The sequence below is a fragment of the Gymnoscopelus microlampas genome, assembly GCF_963454915.1.
Source record: "Gymnoscopelus microlampas genome assembly, chromosome: 14".
Classification (NCBI taxonomy): Eukaryota; Metazoa; Chordata; class Actinopteri; order Myctophiformes; family Myctophidae; genus Gymnoscopelus; species Gymnoscopelus microlampas.
The window spans coordinates 27622411-27644990 of record NC_139951.1 but is presented as its reverse complement, the minus strand read 5'-3'; the positions used below and the strand labels follow the sequence as shown (position 1 = coordinate 27644990).

Below are 22580 nucleotides of genomic sequence, written 5' to 3'. Positions count from 1 at the left end.
TTAATGGTCATCTTAATGAACTGGAGGCGTGTCCACATACAAACATAATTTTAACACTTTCTGTACACTTTTTTGAAAAAAATCTTCCTCCTAGTATAACCATAATACCTGATGATCATGTTTTAGTCACGGCACCCTGTCTTAAAGTTCTATGCCATCGCACGCACGCACACAAAGAGCCCACATGCAGAGCAAAATAGAGGTATGCACACACACACACTCCAGTATTCACTTGCCAATTAAATGGCTAATCATCATTTGTGAGTCTGTATCACTAGAACGAAGACACGCGCACACACACACACACACACATGCGTGCACAAACACACGCACACACACAGACACACACACACACACACACACACACACACACACAATCACACAGCGTGTCACAGAACAAAACAATATGGCCGCTGATTAACAACCCACACTGAGTCCTTATTGCTTTTTGTTTGCTGTGTCATTGTCAGCCTTGTGTCTCTCCACCAGTGGTGGAAAAAGTACTCAAATGTTTTACTTAAGTAAAAGTATCAATATTGCAATGTAAATTCGGAATTCTAAATTCGCTTGAGTAAAAGTACAATAGTATTGGTATCAAAATGTACTTAAAGTGCCAAAAGTAAAAGTACTAAAATGTTTGAAAATAGCAGATCTACCAGCTCACAACGCGTCGCGATGCGACGCGTTGTGAGCTTGTAGATCGGCTATTTTCAAATAACCTAGGTATAAAAAAAAGGGCTAAAGTGGTTCATGTATGTTTTAAAATGTAATCATTTATATCTGCAAAGTAACTAGTAACTAAGTAAAATTACTGCAAATTGGAAATACTCCAGTAAAGTAAAAATACCTCAACATTTTACTTAAGTACAGTACTTGAGTAAATGTATTAGTTACTTTACACCACTGCTCTCCACTGAACAAAAGGGACCCCTTGGTGTGTCTACATTGTATTGACAGATGCAGGTTGTGAGACATGCGACTCCGTTGTTTGTTGCCATTTTCACCGCTGTTTTGATGGGAAAGTAAAGGTTGCAAAGAAGTGGGAGAACTTATGAGCAACAACGAGCACGACCCATTTCTCTCTCCCTGCTGCAATAAACATGTCACTGAGACGTCTGGGCTGGGAGGAAGAAATGAAAGAGGGAGAGACAGAGAGAGAGAGAAAGACGAATGAGAGGGCTTAAATTGCTTTCAGAGATGAAACTTCAGCTCAGCTGTGTTCTGACCGTGGAAAAAGCCATTGTCGCTTTCAGCAAAAGTTAAAGAAAGCAGGTGTTTCTCCTGAAATGGGGGATGTGTGAGGTTCAGAAACAGGGAAGACCAGAAGCGTTCAAACACAGGTGCCCTTATCCTTCCATTATTCACAACATTTCCGTGCATGTGTGATTATGTGTATCTGTTCTTTGCGCATTTGAAGAACTACCCAATCGACTTCAAACTGGCGTCAGGTCGGTTGGATTGGTGGTTCTGGACAGCTGCCGATCCGAAATATATGGTCAAACTGTATATGGGCATCTCCATATTATGTTCATAAAAGGGACATGGACAGATAAATACAGAGATCTCCATGTACAGTATTTAGCATAAAAGGGGAAAAACCTTTCCACCAAGGTTTGCGCAAAGCTGTTCATAACAGGTCAAGATATCCTGCTAGCAGGCAAGCAGACGGACAGACAGACAAACAGACAGATAGACAGGTGGAGGGGGAAAACGTGCATGGAGCATGGTATTCGCACAGCCAACATGAAGGGTTCAAGTGTCATCAGCGCCAGCCATGAAAACAACGTGAGCACTGGCATTAATGCAAGTGCACACCTACAGTATACGCCTACCTACTGCAACATATAATAGACTTAATAATACAGCTCTCTTTGATATTGTCAGCAAACACCAAGCCTATACTATACTGTAGCTCATGGGAAAGGTATGGCATATAGTAGAGATCTCACCGTTAAACACAGGCGACACGTCATCAAGTCCAGTGCCGTTCCCATCATGTCAGTAGTTGATGCTGGAAGTATTTCTGATCAGTTTTTGTCTCTCGGATGGGAAATTAATTCACACATGTGACTGTTGTCTTTGGCCCTCTAGACAAAATGCTCAGACTCCCAAAAAAACGAAGGTCTCTTTCAAAGATTCACGGCGAACTGTAAACCATGCAAAAAAATCTAGTAAAATAGTCCGATTTGACACGTGAAAGCTTGTCTACTGACGATGACTGATGACCAAATTCTCAAAGCATTTGTTTCTGCTCAGTGATCAAAACACAAAAGAGACAACATCCAAAGAACACTGAGTTACTGCGCTGCCATTTTACAGTACAGTGACCAGAGAGAGAGAAAACCACACACTTTCACACAAATGCACACTCACACACGGACACACGCGCGCGCACACACACACACACACACACACACACACCTTGAGGCCCGACCACAGACTATTTAGCTTATGGCGGTGTCCTGTTGCCGAAACGACATCGGAGAACCAATTACAAACCCTGGGCTGGTAATGAGGCCTCGTCTTACCTGATCTAGTGACCTGGGGACAATATGGGGTTCATCAAAATTTAATGACCACGGAGCAAACACTCTGTGCAACCTCCTCTCCCAGTGTGCCTCCCACAGTCCCAACACACAGTCACACGTGACTCTGTTCCACTTCATGAACTAAAGTGAACCGTGCGTATTTCACGATTAAATGCATCGATTTTCAATTAATTGATTTTCAATTGAAGTAAAAAAAAAAAAGACAGGGGCTAGTGAAAGTTACAGGTATGGTGTGTGTGATATCAAACGTGAGCTTACCATAATCACAGTAATCCTTAATCATATCCCATCATATTCAAGGGCTTTTGGAGAGAAATGAGACTCCATTACATTACATTACATTACATTACAGTCATTTAGCAGACGCTTTTATCCAAAGCGACTTACAATAAGTGCATTCAACTTAGGTAGGGAACGAAACTACTAATCACCAGAGGTTTTAAGTGCATTTTCTGCAAAAACAAGCAACCAAGAGTATACCTAGCGCTAAGGTAAAAGTGCAATATATCAGCTACCTATTTCCTTAAACAGATGAGACAAAATAGCTAATTCAAATGAGCAGGATTGCACTGTAGAGGGGAGGTGTGCGTGTCTGTGTCCAGCTGATGCTCGTTGACGCTCGTTAATGTTATATACATCAAGGCAATCATGTGTCTGCACTCATTTTCAGTTTCGGACAAGAATTTTTCTTTTGGTCCTAAAAAACGGCGCTTATCAATGAATCGATTAATTGATCGATAAGGTTATCAACTATCAATTAATGAATTAATCAAAAATGTGCATCCCTAGCTCTAATCTTAGAATAATAACCAAAAATAGCCTATCTAAGCTCTCACTGTGTCTGCTTGTAGATAGGCTATGAGTATGCACAACATGCTTCCACAGAAGACATGCTGGCATCAATGAATCCAAATGACTGAAATCAGACGTGGCGACTGAGAACTTTAATCCATGTGGTTCACAGAAGTGTAATCTTTATAGTTACTCAACTTGAATTTGAAGTTGCGTTGAAGTGACTATGAAGAAAATGTCTCAGATGTCACTGCTGCCATCAGCTTTAAAGGCAAAGAGGCAGCAGCGAGGCAGAGTGGTATGTTTCAGAAGTCAACGTAGGCTTTGTGCTGAAACGTCTCTCTGGTCTGAAGATGTAGAACTACAGTGAGCGTGTGTGTGTGAGAGAGAAAGAAAGAGACAGACAGACAGACAGACAGACAGACAGACAGACAGACAGACAGACAGACGCTCACAAGAAAAACGTCTGCCTGATTCATAATTGGTTGCGCATTGCGCCGCACACCGGAGTGCAACTAGGTATAAAACTTCTCTCTGTGCCAGGTGTCTGCCGTCTGGCCATGCAGGGTCCTCAGAGAGATGCAATCTACCAAAGTGTTCAGCTCAAGGTCAAGGCCAAGTTTGTGTATGCGTGTGTGTTGTGAAGAAACGTGTAATTTCCAAGTTGGCAAGTGTGGAGGAGTTTGAAATTAAATGAGAGCCAGTACTCCAATGATCCAACAAAAGTCAGCCACAGTCAATGGAGCACACACACGCGCACACTCACACACACACACACACACACACACACACACACACACACACACACACACACACACACACACACACACACACACACACACACACACACACACAGAGAGTGAGTCACACTGCAATTCATTCAAACGGTTCGCATTCATTGACTTGTGTTCATTCATAATACATTCAAAGCTTCCCAGGTCTGCTGGATGAGCAGCACAATAAACCTCACATTTCTGTCAAATGGAATTGAACTGAAGTAAATAAAATAGCCGCGTTTGATCAGCCAGGAAGGAAGGAAGGAAGGCTTTATAGCCGTCCCCCAGCAGGTGAGAGATAAAAGGAGACTTGATAAAAGAAAAATTGCTTAGACTCAGTGGTGGAAAGTAACTAAGTACATTTACTTAAGTACTGTACTTAAGTACAACTTTGAGGTATATGTTCTTTACTTGAGTATTTCCGATTCTCAATACTTTTACTCAGCAATGCGACGCATTGTGAGCTTGTAGATCTGCTATTTTCAAAAGATTTTTTACACATTTGAAAATTTGAAATGGGACATTCTGCATAATGAGTACTTTTACTTTTGGCACTTTAAGTGTACATTTCGATGCCAATACTTTTGTACTTTTACTCAAGTCAATTTTAAATTACGGTCTTTCACTCGTAACAGAGTATTTCTACATTGCAGTATTGATACTTTTACTTAAGTAAAGCAATTGAGTACTTTTTCCACCTCTGGAAAAATGAGACTTGATAAAATAAAATAAAAGGCATAACACAGTAATGTATACCAGCTTGCTTTCTTTTTTCTCTCTGTTTGTGTGTGTGTGTGTGTGTGTGTGTGTGTGTGTGTGTGTGTGTGTGTGTGTGTGTGTGTGTGTGTGCCGTGTATGCGCGGCTTATTTTCATAGACCTGTTCCTTATTTCTCTCGCAGAATCTGGCAACACAGCTAGTGGCTCCTCATTGGCTTAAAGGACAGCCAATGAGCGAAAACATGTCGAACACATTTGACTAAGTGCTCAGTCTCTTCATAGACCAGCCTGCTCTGCAAGCTGGTAAAAACATAAACAAGCTTAGACTTACAAATTTCCTCTTCAGCTTGCCCTTGCCACCGCGGCCGCCCGCCTTGCCCTCGGCCGCCGCGCCGCACCCTGAGCCGCCGTAGGCCGAGCCCATGCCCAGGTGGTCGTCCACGGAGAGGCTCTTGCGGAGGTAGGCGGCCCGCGCCCGGAAGTGGGAGAAGGGCGACTGCGAGCGGGGTCGAGCCCCCCCGCTGCTCCCCACCCCGTCACCCCGCCTGGCCTCCTCCATGTCGCCCTCCATGTCATCCTCCAGCCTCCACAGCTCCCCTGGTGGAGGAGGAACATATAAGGAAAGGAGGTGAGGGGAGGTGGACAGGGGGATGGATGGATACAGTGGTGTAAAGTAACTAAGGACATTTACTGAAGTACTGTACTTTAAGTACAATTTAAAGGTATTTTTTTTACTTTAGTTGAGTATTTCCAATTTTCAATGCTTTTACTTCCACTCCACTACATCTCAGAGGCAAATATTAAGACAAGAATGTATGTATCATGTGGGCTATGAAATCATGCAATAACATCAAGAACAAGACAGTCAATTGTTCAGTTCACATGGGTGTCACGCATGCGAGCGCGCGCACACACACATACGCACGCACGCACACACACACACACACACACGCACACGCATAGCCTTGAATCAAGACTATCATTGATTCATTTTATCGAGTCTGGCTTTTGTTGCAAAGGTCAGACTCGATGAAATAAATCAATGATAGTCTTTATCCAAGGCTAACACACACACACACACATGTTGTTGACAGAGTGAAGTGAACATCGAACCAAACTAATTATTACTGTGACAATTATTCCTACTCGAGCAAATTAAGCAACGTGTGACTCGCCACCTGGCCAGTCTCAGTGGGGTTGGCGTCGAGGGAAAACTTCAATAGAATCAAATCAAAACCAATATTACTGGCTGCCTACTACATCACATGTTAATGTTAACCCATTAAAACCGCGAAAGCATGTGTCATTTTCGATTTTAACCACTTTAACCATTATTTTGTACTTTCGCTATTTAAAAATAGCAGATATACAAGCTCATAGCGAGCTTGTAGATGTGCATCAGAATCAGTTTAACCACTATAACCCTATATGTTCATTATACGGCTTGGTTGAATGCTTGATTATGATTGGTCAATCACTGAATTCAGCGGTGTGTTATTTCTGGATACAATGACCGATGAGCTCTACAACAGACCGCTGTCTAATCAAAGGCTCAGAGCACCCGCTGCGCTGCTTGATTTTGTGCCGTATCTGACATGACGGCCATGCAAACACGCACAATGTCGTTTACAGCTAAACATTGCTCTTAAGAATGTTTCTGAAAACATTTGAAGCGAGAAATAGACGATGCAATAACCTAAATATGATTTTATTTGATCAACACTTCCTTGTTTTCTGAGGTTGACCGAGTGTTAAGCTGGATGGACGCGCCATTACCGTAAGCGAGGAAATACTTCATTTTGTTGTTAATTTTGGGTAAATTTATCAATTTATTTATTAAGTAGCCGTGCAATAAGCCGGGATAATTGACGCGCCTGTCGTTATTGGGAAATAATAACCCCCTTCAGGATCATTAAACTTTATTCATCCTGTCGGGGGTTATTTCTCAACAACGACCGGCGCGCCATCAACTATCCCTTGCATATAAGCTATTTGAAAATAGCTGATCTACAAGCTCACAACACGTCACATCACATCACATTGCATTGTGAGTTTGTAGATCGGCTTCAAAATATATATATTTTTTTGTTATTACTTTTAGTTAACTAGTAACGCTGCTAGAAGGAGGACACACAAGAGACAGGGCAAAATAATGAACATCCATTTGCCACTCGCTGGTCTGGCAGAAAAACACCATCGACCAAGCGCCGGGTGGCCGTCCATATCCTCTGCTTACCTCCCTGCTGTAATTAAACTGTCATTATAACAACAAATTTCACAACCCTCCTGTACCCTGCCTCGCTGTTTGATGGCTTGATTTTGTCTCTAAACACACACATATCGGCGCCGTCAGGTGGGAACCTTGTCTTTTCAAAGACATTTTAAAATTGTGAAAATAACCGATCTACAAGCTCACAAAGGCTCGCATCACGAGCCGGTGTGTGCTTGCTACTTTCACTACTTTTGTGTGACACTCTTGTATGATGAAGTAGGGCAAAAAAAAACACAGAAATTTGAAACTTGGAGATACAAGGTTTCTGCCTGGCTGACAGTAACGATATAAAAAATGAATGACTCCCATAAAAGTGAAGGGGACAGTGTCAATGTCCGGGTGTCAGAGGACATTTCTACTCCGTCCCCCACACTGCAGGGATTGGACTCACTCACCACTACAGGCAGATGGTGTTTCACAATCTAGCAACACGTTAAATAGCAGCCCCGCGCTTCCGCCGCTGTTTATTTATGCAGTGTGCAAGTCGACGTGTGATTCAGGGCACGGTTTCAATCGCGTGACTTTATGGTTGGGGAATGTGCTTTTATATGGGCACATGGTGAAGGATCACAGGTATTTCTTTTAACTCAAAGACTGCCGTATATCCCGCCTCATCTGAGCGGAAGCCAAAAAGTCATCTGGCCTCCGCTCAGGACGTAAACAACCTCCGAGGAATATATTGTAGGCTGGAGTGCAGCGGGCCCAATCCCCGGGTTCTAACACGTAAGCTACTAGCTAGCTGTCTGGGGGGAAACATGGTATATCTCTAACAACCCTGATAGAAGTGGAAGTTGGATATTAAACAACTTGAACAAAAAAAAAAGAAAAATAAGTGAAGTCACTGAGGCACTACGGTATAATAGAGTGTGTGGTGTGTGTGTGTGTGTGTGTGTGTGTGTGTGTGTGTGTGTGTGTGTGTGTGTGTGTGTGTGTGTGTGTGTGTGTGTGTGTGTGTGTGTGTGTGTGTGTGTGTGTTTTGTGTGTGTGTGAGAGAGAGAGAGAGAGAGAGAGAGAGAAAGAGAGAGAGAGAGAGAGAGAGAGAGAGAGAGAGAGAGAGAGAGAGAGAGAGGCGGAACCGTGGTGTATGACAAGAGGTTGCTAGGCAACAAAAGGCAGCATGAGACCAGAGTCTCTGACAATTTGATACAAGGGGGGGGTGGGGACGGAGAGAGAGAGAGACACAGAAAAGAGAGAGAGAGATGGAAAAGAAAGGCTTCGAGCCGGAGGATTAAAATGGCACTTGGAAAGAAGGAGCCGTCTGTTTTCTTTGGGGGGGGGGTTGCTATCATTAGAAGTGGTGGCTTGGTATGGTGGTTGGCTGGATTAGAGAGCGATCCACGGCTCTGAGAGGTAGAGTGAAGGGATTTGATGCTATTCCACCACAGAGAGTTGATCGTGGAGAAAATCCTCACAGTGACTAGAGGAGATATTATTATATACATAACTAGAAAAAGTGCTCCTCGGAGCACAGGTCTCTGCCAGGTCAGGTACGTTATTGTGACCTCCTGGTGGCGCTATAATAGGCCAATGTGAAAAGGGTGCCATTTCTTCTTAGGCCTTTCAAGGCAATCGGATACTGCATTCATGATTTGAGGAATTTTGTTCCAAAAATGTGTTTTGCTAAATTGGACCTGCTGGTGGCGCTATAACAGGCCAATGTGAATGTGCATCGGCCTAGTGGGAATGTGCGAGTGAAATCTCACGGAAATCGCAAGCTGCGTTCATGGTTTGAGGCATTTTGTTCAAAAGGGACCAATCCTGCAAACTTTGGAAGCCAACCTTAGCCAATGAGAATGGAATATGTAAAATCGGACAGATCCGTGTTGATCACATGACTATAGAGATACTGTGTACCGATTTGCATGATGTTTGGATAAAATCTGTAGGAGTAAATGGGTTTTGCACAAATCGGCCTCCTGATGGCGCTATAACAGGCCCATGTGAAAAATTGGAGAAAAATGGGGCAATGTTTCTGAATTGGCAACCAGGGAGTGTGTGTGCACAGTTTTGCAGCGACCGGCCCAACGGTGCCGGAGATTAGCTGCTCGCGGACGGACGGACACAGGGTAAAACATACTCTCAGAGAATTGTCTCCGAGAGAGAGATACTCTCGGAGACAATAAAAAGCGCAAGACAGAGTCTGTGAGAGAGACGGAGAGAAAGATCAAATCAGAGGCAGGGAGAAAAAAAGCGAGGTTTTATTCCTCTAACGGAAGTTTGTATTCCACGTTCTCGTTGACTCACCCGGCCCCCTGCTGTGTTGACCCACTCAAGTGCATCTTATTAACTGAATCCAAACAAAAAAAGGGAAAGTGTCTTAGAACGGGGATTCCACAATGCGGTGTGGGGCTTTAGCCAAAGTCCCAGCGGCACTCAAAGACAACATCGACAGGAAATTGTGTCTAATCACCCGCTAAGCACTTGAGTCATCATGTTGTGTACACGAGGGAGCTTTGCCATGAGAACGTCTTTGTCTGGATATTAAACAATTGAATATCCTCAAAGGTACTACAGCAGATGTTAGGCATAATGTTAATATCAAGAGTCTTTTTCGAACTGGATGCACAAAGAACCTTTCTTTACCACTAAACAGGCACATCTTAAATTGCATATTTTCAATGTTTTATAAAAATAAAGAGAACAGTTATGGAAACAAGTCCCCAGGACTTTTTTGTGTTATCCTTTTAGCCTTAAAGGGATAGCTAACCACTGCCGGCCACCAAATTATTGGCTTAGGAATGCGACAAAAACAAAAAAATATCAATTAATTCAAGTCTCCTTGGGGTGACTAATCGATAGGAAAAAAAAGTCATTTTGGGGGTGAACTATCCCTTTAATGTCTGACTGTACCACGTGCTGTCTACATTTCCGACTAACAAAGCATTCAATCAATCAAAAACCTTGTACTCCAATCGTTGTGTCAAGTCCAATATAAATTCCTCAGAATGATGCCCAAAATGACTCGTCAAATAGAGTGATTCTGCTCATGATCTCATGATCCACATTGAGCTCATCGCCTCCTGTTCCACTAGACTAGCTGAGATGAACACCAGGCCATATCATCATCTCAGCTGTTACGTTGGACAACAGAGACAACAGGTAAACACGGTTGTTGTTGGCGGCAACACGTTGTGACTCCAATCATCCAGAGACGGCAGACGGCTGGTTTGAGATGATAACAAGTGCAAGAGAGTGTGTGTGTGTGTGTGTGTGTGTGTGTGTGTGTGTGTGTGTGCGTGCGTGCGTGCGTGCGTGCGTGCGTGCGTGCGTGCGTGCGTGCGTGCGTGCGTGCGTGCGTGCGTGCGTGCGTTTGTATTACTATACTTGTGAGGACCAAACGTTCTCACACAAGTATACATGTAGTAGAATTTGAGGAATAGATGTTGTGAGGACCATTTTCCCTGGTCCTCGCGAGAAAAATTGATGTTTTATGGTTGAAATCATTTTTAGAGATATGTTTACAATTAGAAAAAGATTCAGGTTGGGATTAGGATTAGGATTAGACATTTAGAGGTTAGGTTTAGGGGTCGGGTTGTAGATTTTCCCCATTTTATACTTAGTTGTGCGGCAATGGCACACACCGTAAAATAGCAGATCCACAAGCTCACAAAGTGTCGCAGCGCGACACGTTGTGAGCTTGTAGATCTGCTATTTTTCGGCTTTAGACTTAGGTTAAAAATGCCCCCCCAAAAAACATAAATCAATCATAAAATCGGCTTCCTAAAATGTTGATGTCCTCGCAAGTATAGTAATACAAACGTGTGTGTGTGTGTGTGTGTGTGTGTGTGTGCGTGCGTGCCTGCGTGTGTTGTGTGTGTGTGTGTGCGTGCATGCCTGCATGCGTGCATGTGATAGAGAAAGAGAGAGCGAGAGAGAGGGTGATAGAAAGACAGGGACGACAGAGAGAAGGAGAGAGAGACCCGAGGGCATACACAGAATACACATATATTTTCACCAGCATCCACAATGACAAGAGCAGAGCGGAAGAGAGAGAGAGAAAGAGAAAAGAGCCAAACAGACCAACAGACAGAAGGAGAAATACGATACCAATCACAGAAAGAAAGAGGACAAAAAGAAAGGCATGCTTGAGAGACTACGTTAACGCAGCTGTTACTGTGTGGACATTTTAACCACTTAAGCCCTACATAGTACATGCCCAAAATAGGGACGCTGGGTTGAAAGTGGTTAATTAGTGCCCTACCCTGACACCTGGTTGATTCATGCGTTTTGAGCATCCAGATTATATCTAGATAGGAAAATGCAGCTGTAAATGCACCCAAGACTTATAAAGAATACAGCAACAAGCAATTCTAGATGATCACAACCAAGATCTTCTTGCGACACGTTGTGAGCTTGTAGATCTGCTATTTTCAAACATTTAAGTACTTTTACTTTTGTTACTTTAAGTACATTTTGATACCAATACTTTTGTACTTTTACTCAAGTAAATGTTTTATTCCGGACTTCTACTTGTAACAGTAACATTTCTACAATGCGGTATTGATACTTTTACTTAAGTAAGAAATGTGAGTACTTTTTCCACCACTGCCTACAGTGCAAAATGATGGTTAAGTATTGTTGTAGTGCAGGGACCTGCAACAATCAACATCTTATGATAAGAAATGAAGTCTGGAAGTTCACCTGAAGCTCCTTTTGCCATTTTCTGCCATTAGAAAAGAAGGTATAAGTTCCATGAGATCATGTGCGTGGTATTTAACTGTTCTCTGCATCAAACTAGTTCTACAATTAGGCAATTAAAAAATGACCCTTGGACAAAACTGATGTCTTTGTGAGCTAAATGCCAGTTTTCTGTGCAGTAACACCTCTGGGGTTTTAGCTGTAAAGATATCTTTAATTGAGCCTACTAATGAGTCACGTATAGAATAGAGCACTATTTATTGGTCGGACAATCTTATCGGCGTGCACCACTATGTGGGTTAATATGTAACTTTGGCGGCTTGTTTAAGTTCGCCTAATTCCACTATTGCTCGAGCAATCTTGCTATCACCCGCTGTATGTACAGTATATCAACGGGCCAAAGCGAAAACCCTGGGAATTAATAATGTAATTATCTGATTAATCGCCGCCCGTTGTCTAGCTTCCAGGCATCTTAATTTGACTGTGCATTTTGTTTAATACGCAGTTAGCTTAGCTGTCATGGACCAGAGCAATCGCAGCCGTACGTTTACGCAACGTCGACTCGTCATATAGCCCCCACTTCACTTTCATCTCTCTGCGTCTGCAGCTCCTACTCTCCCAGCAGTCTCTGTTGTTCTGTCACCTCCATGTCGATGCCTGTTTAGCAGTTCAGTTCATTAACAGTGAAGTCACTGACAATAAATCAAACACACAAACTCCCAGGGATACAAGGAGCAAAGAATCCATAATTTCTCCACTCTGTGCCATCATGCCCGCCCCCGCCCCCCCCCCCCCCAAACACAGATCCTCACAGTAATCCACCATCAACATGAAAGTGTTTCTCTCACACTATTTATCTCTACGCCATTTCTTTAATACTGATGCATGGCTCTGGGAATGTTGCTTCTGGAATTCTCTGTGCCTTTTATAACACGATGCTTTTATTTCTCAGTCAGTCTTTCATGTCCTCATGTTCTGACACTCTCTGCTTGCATAACTCCTCTTGGCATTCACAGCTGAGGCAACATGTAATGAGTGGCACTCCCTCCACCTTCACCTCCAAGTAACCATGCAACAGCTGGCAGGTTTTTAGATCGAGTCGTACAGCCTCATTTACATGAATCAATCATCAAATAATTGAATATAAATGGAATAATCGAACAGTTAGGACTAGAGGAATTTTCATAAAACAGCAACATTCACAACGTGTCGCAAAGCAACGCGTTGTGAGCTTGTAGATCGGCTATTTTCAAATTGCTAAAGCATATATATATATATATATATATATATATATATAGGTCTGAAGTGGTTTTAATAATAATCAAAATCTACAAAGTAACTAGTAAGTTAAGTTTTCAAATAATTATAGTGGAGTAAAAGTACAATATTTGCTAGAGATGTAGTGGAGTAGAAGTAAAATGATTGAAAATTGGAAGTACTCCAGTAAAGTAAAAATACCTCAAAATTGTACTTAAGTACAGTACTTGAGTACATGTACTTAGTTACTATCCACCACTGGTAGTGTATGTGTGTCGTTGCACCCCAGGTCCACGCTCTGTCTCCCCTGTGGGTTTTGTCTTCTAATTGAGCTGAGCGGAGAGATCAAATATAATATTCATGACTGTATTTACATTATAAATAAGATATTTGTGCATGCCCTATTTAAACCTCTTTTTACATTATAAATAAAGTATTTGTGCTGCCCCTGATGAAGACTTTGCTATGTTCTAGCACACCATGTGTCCAATTTCCTACACATTTGGCCTAAAAATCGCTCATGGCTGTAGCCTTTGGATAGTGTGTAAGCCTACTTTTAATTGTTCCGTACACATTTGTGTTCCTTCTTTGGCCCTATATTCTGCCTCAGTAGCGAACTATTCTTCATGTACTTTCCACCACACTGGATGCCTATTACTGCAGTATAACGCAGTTGATATCAAACGGCACTTTGCTGCCTCCCACAGGTCGGGAGTATAACGCAGTTGATATCAAACTGCGCAGGGGTTGAGTTACGGCTGCCACCATGGGGCGGCAGTGCCTCATGGGTAGAGTGGCCGGTAGAGCGGCCGGATGGCAACCGTGAGGTTCCCAGGGCTCCCCAAGAGTTAGTGTCGAAGTGTCCTTGAGCAAGACGCTGAACCCCTAACTGCTCCCGATGAGCAGGTTGGTATCTTGCATGGTTTCCTCCGACATCGGTGTATGAATGTGTGTGTGAATGAGTGTAATATGTAATGCACAATCTATGTGAACCGCTTTGGATAAAAGCGCTATATAAATGCACAATTCATTTCTACCCTGTGTCCACACACTGCGTTTTATAAGCAGGAGGGCGCTTTGGATATCATCTCCAAAGCATTATCACGCAGATTCACACGTGCGCACATCCCCGGGCTGCACAACGGAGCAGAGCGTCGGGAGTCCCGTGCCAGCAACTCTATAAAATGAGTGGGCCGTTCAAATATTGTGTGGATGCTTGAACATCACATTTTCTCTGATGCGGTTCTATATTTATCACATACAGTTTTCAAGGCAGCGCTCAGAAGTAAGAGACCTTTCACGGCTGCGGACACAAACTTCTCTCTGTGAATCACAACGTGTGAAACTGCCCTGTGATGTGACAGTAAAGTTCATTCTTTCTTTCTTTCTTTGGTGCCCTTGACCAACCTGCAGGAGTCACTGGTGCAGCGACAGAGGTTGGCCCTCCCTCCCTGCCTCCTGGCTTCCCTCCAAGCTGGATGCACCGTGGAGGATTCAAACCCCTATTCCCCACGGTGGTGGTGGTGGGCACTGGGCAGGAACTGTATCCCTGCGCCACCCGAGCTACTTTAATAATGATTTAATATTAAATGTCTTATGTTTCTAATTTAACATAGTGTTCATTTAGAGGAAGCTTTTTGTGGCAGAGTTTATGTTACTGTAAATCTTTGCTGAAAACATTTTCATTTAAGCCTGGGCGTAGTGGCCCAGGCACCTAGGCTCAGTGTAGCCTGACAGCGCGTTGCGAGTTCGAGTCCCGATCCCGACGGCCTTTGCTGCATGTCCTGTCAGCCTACTGTCCTATCAAATAAAAGCATAAAAGTCCCAAAAAAAATCTTTAAAAAAGTGGGGGAAAATCATATTTACCACATGAATATTGGTTATATCGGTCTCCTCAGTTACTAATAATCTGGACCAAATGTAATTGGGGTCGATCTGTCTTTGCACTTGTCTCCAAGCCTGTGCGTGTGAATCTGACAACTAGTTCATCTTCTGAGCTCACTGACTTCTATTTCCCCTGTTACTTATTAACTCTGTTTCATTTCCCCGGGGAACGACAAGCGCTGGAAGGGCGGATGAATGGGCAGAAGAGGAGAGAGAGAGGTGGCTGAAGGAATGAAGGATAAGGATGAAGGGGCTCACGAGGTGACAGCTCAAGATGAGAGACATTTTGTTAATCCCATAGGGAGGGAAATACAGTTTTCAGCGACACCCAGTTGATAATCTCTCAAGAACAGATTCCGAGCTGCGCTGCTGCATCTTATCGGGAGGGCCGTTTAGGAACGTGTGAACAGTGGCCTAGTGACCAAGTAGGCGGGCCTTAGAATCAGGAAGCAAGCCACGCTTTACCCAATCAAATGTTGTGGCCGGGATTTACATCGTACAGCGTCCTTGGACAACACCACAGAAAGTTAGTGACATTTTAACTTGTTCTTCCATTATAGAAACAAGTGAGCTTAGAACCTAAACGATCCATGTTCCGCGGTGGGAGAAATGTTGTTAGTGTTCCGTGGGAAAAATGTTGTTAGTGGGAATGAAAACGTGGTGTCAGGATCATTGTACCTTTATTGTGTAGTATTGTTCCTAGTGTTTCATGTCTGCCTACTACGTGTTTGCTACCTGTCTTGTCTCACCTCCCTGTGATTACTCGTTTCTCCACCTGTGTCCTGTTAGTCTCCCAGCCAATCCCTGGTGTTGATTGTCTTTGAGTTCACCTGTGTTTTGTTAGTTCTGTGTCTATTTAAGCCCTGTGTTTGTGTGTGTTCTTTGCCAGGTTATTAGTGATTGCCATCTGTGAGTATGTCTGTTCCAGTTCTGTGTCTACATGTCATTAGTTTAGTGTTTCCCAGTTTAGTTCAGTTTCCCAGTTTATGTCCTTATGTTTCCTGTTCATTTCTTAATAAATACCCTTGAATTTAGACCGCTCTGCCTCTGTCTCATCGCTTCTGTCCAACAATCCTATCTCACACCGTGACACATAGGAGTCCCCACCGGAACAGTAGGGCTGAGGGCGGACCAAACGGGCCAACATCTTGTTATCAACATTCTATTAGGCAGTGCCCCTAGAGTGAAATTCAAAGGTAAAAAACAGCAGAGGGTGATGTTTTTTCCTTTTATTTGACGATGGGTTCCCAGATTGCCGAGCTGATGGATGCTTGGATGGTCATGATGAGTGCATGGGAGCAAGCAGTTAGGTGTCCCTGCTCAGGGACTCTTGGACACACATAGACATGGACAGCCGGGGAAGGGGAACCGGTGACCTTCTGATCACCAGACGGCCTCTCTCAACACACTCAGTTAAGGCCGCCGCCAACACCAAGCTCAAATCTAACATTGACTAGGATTGTGGACTGTGGGTGAGATAAGGGGGGGTCGTCCTTGAGTGAGGTCATCTGAGTGATACGAGATGGCGCTCACTCTGTCCCTGAGCCAGGGCTGATGGCTTGTTGATAACTGTTGGTTCTAGGAACTGACAGTCATCTAGGAACTGTTGTGTCAGGGGTAGAGTTGGGGGGGGGGCAGGTTGTTTCACATCTGACTGCTGTGAGTAACCCCCCCACACCTACACCCACCGACGGGATGGCACTGGGGTTACTGTGTGCAAGAGAGGGTGTCATATCAGATACACTGTATATACACCGGCTTCGAATGCTATCAATGCATTGAATGGGAGATTATCACATTTTATCAGACCATTGAATGGGCGAAGTAGGCGACCTACTAGCTACCCCGCGATTTGTCAGACCGTTCATTGGGCGTAATCACGAGCTACTGACCTACCGACGGAGGCGGAGCAGTCCCCACAACAATATTTACGATTCTGTGCCTATCGGTACATTACTCCAACGGCGCTGAGTAGGCTCAGGCGAGCGTCGCACCAGCTCGCCTGAGACTGCGCGCCTCCGTCATGGTCCGAAACCAAAACAACCAAAACCAAAACCAAAACTGAACTATTTAAGTCATCTCCGTCGGTAGGTCAGTAGCTCCTGATTACGCCCAATGAATGGTCTGACAAATCGCGGGGTAGCTAGTAGGTCGCCTACTTCGCCCATTCAATGGTCTGATAGAACGTGATAATCTCCCATTCAATGCATTGATAGCATCCGAATCAGGTGGTATATATATATATATATAGGTAATCATGCCCTTTTATCTGCTTCTACCGTGACAAATAAGGGCTCACCCATGGCAGAGATGAAAGCTATCTGTGTCCGCACAGAGTGCGGCCGTCCAGACAGACTCTGTGACGTCTCCTTGAACCGTCAATATGCCCGCAAGTTTCACTTAGAAAACAGCGTGAGAGACAGGAGACCTCTGCCTGTGTCATGCAAGCTCCCGCTGAGACAGCTGGCCACTTCAAAGGAGCACGGACGGATTTTGTTGGAAGGGTGAAGATCAGGAGGGATATGGGGGACCTGTATCACAGTGTACCTGACAAGCTTTGGTTAAAGGACAACTTTGTTTTTTTACAACAAGGAAGAAATGCCACCCTACATTTTTCAAATCAGCCGCATGGTGGCGCTGTTTCACGTTTTGGCCTATAAAGTTCAAGAGTTACAGGCCAAAACGTGAATCCGCCTGTTACAGCGCCACCATGAGGCTGATTTGAAAAATGTAAGGTGGCATTTCTTCCTTGGCCTAGTGGGGATGTGCGTACAAAGTTTCACGGAAATCGGAGGCTGCGTTCATGACTATTTACCAATGGATCGAATGCCCCCGCCCCACAGTTAAAAATCACTAAAATCCCAATAGAAAGCAATACAGGATTTTTTTTAACACTCATCTTTTAATTATTATCATTACAAACAAAAAAACTTTTAGACTTTTAAACTTTTTCTAAACTAAAAAAACAAAGTTGTCCTTTAAATCCCACGGTGGAGTCCTCCTCCAGCTTGAATGTTTTGGCATCTGCAATGGCAACTTTTCTTGAAAGCCCCGAAAGCGCGACACACAAAAAACTAAACATCTCAAGAAGCAAATCACGGTGGTAGAGGAAGAAATGTCTCAGAGGCCTATAAGCCTGAGACTCCCATAGCAGTAGCTTACTCCCCGTTGGGAGAAAGTATCAACCACTTAAATCATGCTGTGTCTCTGCAAAATGTGTCTGAAAAGAAGCTTGTATTTTTTTTTTCCGGCCACTGTAGCTCGCAAAGACAGGCTGTGAATTCTGGTGATAGCTATAGCGTACCCTGAGGACATTGTGGGGGAAAAGCCCAAACACCTCCCTCTTGTCACTTTCAGGTGAGAAAAGCACAGCTGGGGCTATTTTGGAGAGAAAATGAGGGGAATAAAGTGGACAATTCTCTATCTGGAAAATACGGTAACTGGAAAAGGGTCTGCTTAGCTTACCCCCCTTACAAAATGATAATGCTAAGCAGCTCTGTCGACAGGTTGTGTTTTACATAATCAAAACAATCACATGATGAAACCACTCAGCAATAAAAGCCCAACACCAGGCTAGGCAGTCAGGCTGTTGTCCAGTGCCATATTGTGCTATTACCAATCCTGACAAAAGCAAATAAGTGTTCTAAATTGACATTGATGCATTTTCACTCCAAACGTTAGGACTAATAAGGCTGCAACTAACGACTATTTTCGTCCGATCATTGAAACGCTTATTCAGATTATGGCTCTTAATTAGCTGTGACCTTTTAATTTTAGTTTCTAGACATTTTCTAACTAACAATAAAAATAGTAAAGACAGTAACAATGTATATGTGCTATTTTGTTTTGCGGCCGTTTGCATTTCCAAGGGGCGGATTCAAAAGAATGCCTCTGTTGATAAACCCGCCCCATATTTGCATACTGGACCCTGATTGGTGCACCACAACTCCAGGGGCAGGGAAATCCAATCACAACGAGCGGGCCAGACCAAATCTGCCGAGGGCTATTCTTTTTTTTTGTTGTGGCTTTTGTATGCCTTTTATTAGAGAGGGATAGGGAAAGTAGGCTGATAGGAAATGGGGAGAGAGATGGGGGGGTGACACGCAGCAAAGGTTGTCGGGAACGGGAGTCGAACCCATATACTGAAGTGTGTCCTCCTTACCTGCGGGCGGCAGAGTGCAGGCTTTCGGATGGTTGGCGGCGGCGGGGGCCGGGTTCTTCCTGCGTGGGGGGCTTCCACCGATCAGGTCCGTGTGATGGACCCTGGAGACCGTGGGGGACTGGGGGATGCTGGGCAGGGTGCGGGACTTAGCCAGCAGCGGCCTCTGCAGCTTCCTCTCCAGCGACCTGGTTGGAGCAAAGGCAGGAAGCCAATAAGAGATCAGCTTATAGGGCACCGTGTTCCATTTAAGAAATGTTTGTCATTTATTTTTCATTACTCTGTTTTGAAGTGGATTTCACAGTTTTCACAATCGACTAAACATATTATGGACACAAAGACGCGCACACACACACACACACACGCACGCACGCACGCACGCACACACACAGTTTATTCACAAAAGCCGACAAGCGTGCTGTCACACTGATCGATAATGAAATTACTCCCACCTCAGCGTAACAGAGGACCATTTAGAATGCAGGATCAATAACAATAACTTAGCCTGTAAAGCAGCCGCACGGCCAATATGTGATACCAATCAACACAGACACACTCTAAAGTCCTCATAATAACACACAAGAGACACACACAAGAGAGCAAGAGAGAGCAAATGGCAGTCAAAAAACATCCAGCCATGCCCCTAACAGTCAAACCAGGGCAGATTTGGCTTTGATCAGGTCTCTAGTCTTACGTCAGGTTTGTGTTTCAACCGCTTTCAACTGGTTTCATTTTTTTTTCTTTTTTTTTTTCTCGAAGATCTTTCATCATCTAATTCTGTATTTCAAAGTTCAATATTACTTACTTAACCCATTCAATCCGGGAACACATCTCTGTTGTTTTTTTGATTTCTTTGGCTATTCAAAAAATAGCAGATATACAAGCTCATAGCACGGCACAGAGTGCCGCGCAATGAGCTTGTAGCTTGTAGCTTGAGCTTGTAGCTTGTATCTGCAATTTTTGAAAAATCGTGAAAAGTTGTGAAAATAAGTTGTGATTATATATTTTTCACTCTGTGCCGCACTATGAGCTTCTATATCTGCTATTTTTGAATAGCCCAAAGAAATCTAAAATGACAGACCAGCGTTCCCGGATTCAATGGGTTAAGCAAGCACTAATAAGCATGAGGTCCAAGAGTTTTGTGGTGCATATTCTGGACACAGTTCTCTGATCAAAGTAAGCCTCTCTCTCTCTCTTCTTGTTGGTTATTATTATGACCAGATCTGATGGAATCAAATTTGTGAATTGGGAGTCTGTGAGTGTGAAGCGTTCTGACCTCGAGGACTTGCTTATTTTATGTTATTTAGTTTTTAGTATTCACGGTGGATTTGGAGGGATTTGAAGTCGCCTTCAAATAAATCAGTAGCAAGGAAGCCACTTGTGTCTGTCTGTGCTTGGAGGGAGTTACACACGGAATACACATGATCTCCACCTGAGAAATGATGAATGAATCCAGGTCCATGGCCAGGGCCTCCAAGCTGAGGTTGGTGCCTTGACCGTCTCACCCTGCACACTCCTCTGCTGCCGAGCTCATAATTCATGCATATTAACTTTTTTATAATATACTGCTACAGGCATGTCTGCATCGTGCATCTTTTTTAACCCATTAACCGGGAACGCATCTCCTCTCCTCTCCCCTCAACATATGACCACCAATAGACAATAACATGTACTGACATGGCATGGCCCTTTAATGTTTTGAGGGGCAGTTCACAGAATGCTAAATATTAAATGATTTAATTCTAGCAAAGCAACATTTCATTTCCTCCACAAATGCTGCCTGAGTGAAGTTGAGCTACAGGCCTATTGGTAAAATATTACTGCTGTCTTTAAGCTCTGTGAGGATGCTGAGCAGCCCAAGATGTATGGGATGGCTGGAGGCCATTCATCACTGAAGCCTGAGTTATACCCCGCTGTGAGCTTGTAGGTCTGCTATTTTTGGTAAGCAACACCGAGCGAGCAACCGAGTATAAATCACCCATAACCCTTTACGACCGAGAACGCATCTGTGTGTCATTTTAAGATTGATTTTGCCATTCAAAAATAGCAGATCTACAAGCTCATAGTGCCGCGGCACCGGTGTGAATTTGTGAAAATCTTTGAATATATGTGTTTTTTAAAGCAAACATTTGTAACTCACTTCTTTGCTTCTGGGATTCTACAAATGTCTTCTAAATCCTAACAGTTTTTTGGAAAAAAAACGTATGTTGCTATAATGTCAGTGGTTCTCAAACTTTTTTCATGCCAAAATGACATGTATTTGGCTGTGGACCACCATGTGAAAATGTTTTGTTCCAGGGACCCCCAGAAGCAAAGATTTGAGTTAAAAATGTTTGCTTAAAAATATATATATATATATTCAAAGACATGCACAAATGTTCACTACAAGATCTACAAGCTCATATATGAGCTTGTAGATCTGCTATTCCGGTATTAATAGGTTAAGCGGCTATATGATAACCTGACACAGCCGGCTCCAAGTCAGCAAATCCGCAGTATCCATGTCTTCCCAGTGTCAGCCAAAAACTCCCTGCTTATACAGATGTTCCATTCTGACCCAGGATTAATGTGAATAACAGCAGAGGAGAGGAGTGGGTGATTACAGCAAAGTGAACAGAGAATTGGGCTGATGATGAGGGGTGGTGGTGTTGTATTGGTGATCATTATAATGAGACTGGATTATATGGACGCGTGTAGGCATGCTCACCCGTGTATACAGAGATATGCTCACATAAACACAGGGTGAGAAATGCACACACACACACACACACACACACACACACACACACACACACACACACACACACACACACAGTGTGGTGCCAACTGTGCTTGGCAAGTCATTCAGTCCTCAATAGCCCATATTGACCTGCCTGATGAAGCATTTGCCCAAATCACGGGGATTCTCTCTCGCGCACGCACGCACACGCACACGCACACACACACACACACACACACACACACACACACACACACACACACACACACACACACACACACGCGCACGCCGGACCATGATGATAACACACTGGGTTGAACGGGCAGGCCTCGGCCATTCTCCCACAATTTGGGCTTCAGTCATCCTGCAAACCTGTTGCTAAGCGACTCTGTCTACAAGAGGAGAGGAGAGGAGAGGAGAGGAGAGGAGAGGAGAGGAGTAGTAAAGCAGTGAACACCCCCCACAAATGTTCTTTGTGTGTGAGTGTGTGAGCGTGTGTGTGTGCGTGTGCGTGTGCGTGTGTGTGTATTGGCAGGGTGCTTGTGTCAGAGAGTAATGCACTGATATGAAAACAAATGGCATAGAGAGACACAGAGGGATGAGGTGGAAGAGTGTGACAGAGACATATAGAGAGGGAGGGGACGTACATGAGCGATCTGCGACTGTCCGCTTCCACGCCTGTGTGTGTGTGTGTGTGTGTGTGTGTGTGTGTGTGTGTGTGTGTGTGTGTGTGTGTGTGTGTGTGTGTGTGTGTGTGTGTGTGTGTGTGTGTGTGTGTGTGTGTGTGTGTGTGTGTGAGTGTGAGTGTGTGTGTGT

The 22580-nt window shown here is 43.9% G+C and overlaps 1 protein-coding gene across 1 annotated transcript in view; it reads right to left on the bottom strand.

Annotated features, from left to right (window-relative positions):
• The window catches only part of ankfn1b (ankyrin repeat and fibronectin type III domain containing 1b), a gene marked incomplete at its 3' end in the record, with an annotated part of 248776 nt that overhangs the window by 174609 nt on the left and 51587 nt on the right, over nucleotides 1–22580 (bottom strand). Inside the window, exons 3-4 of the mRNA XM_084078510.1 lie at nucleotides 19049–19233; nucleotides 5167–5432 (exon numbers count right to left, since the gene is read on the bottom strand). Of these exons, the coding sequence (XP_083934636.1) occupies nucleotides 5167–5432; nucleotides 19049–19233 (451 nt within the window). The remainder of the gene's footprint in view (nucleotides 1–5166; nucleotides 5433–19048; nucleotides 19234–22580) is intronic.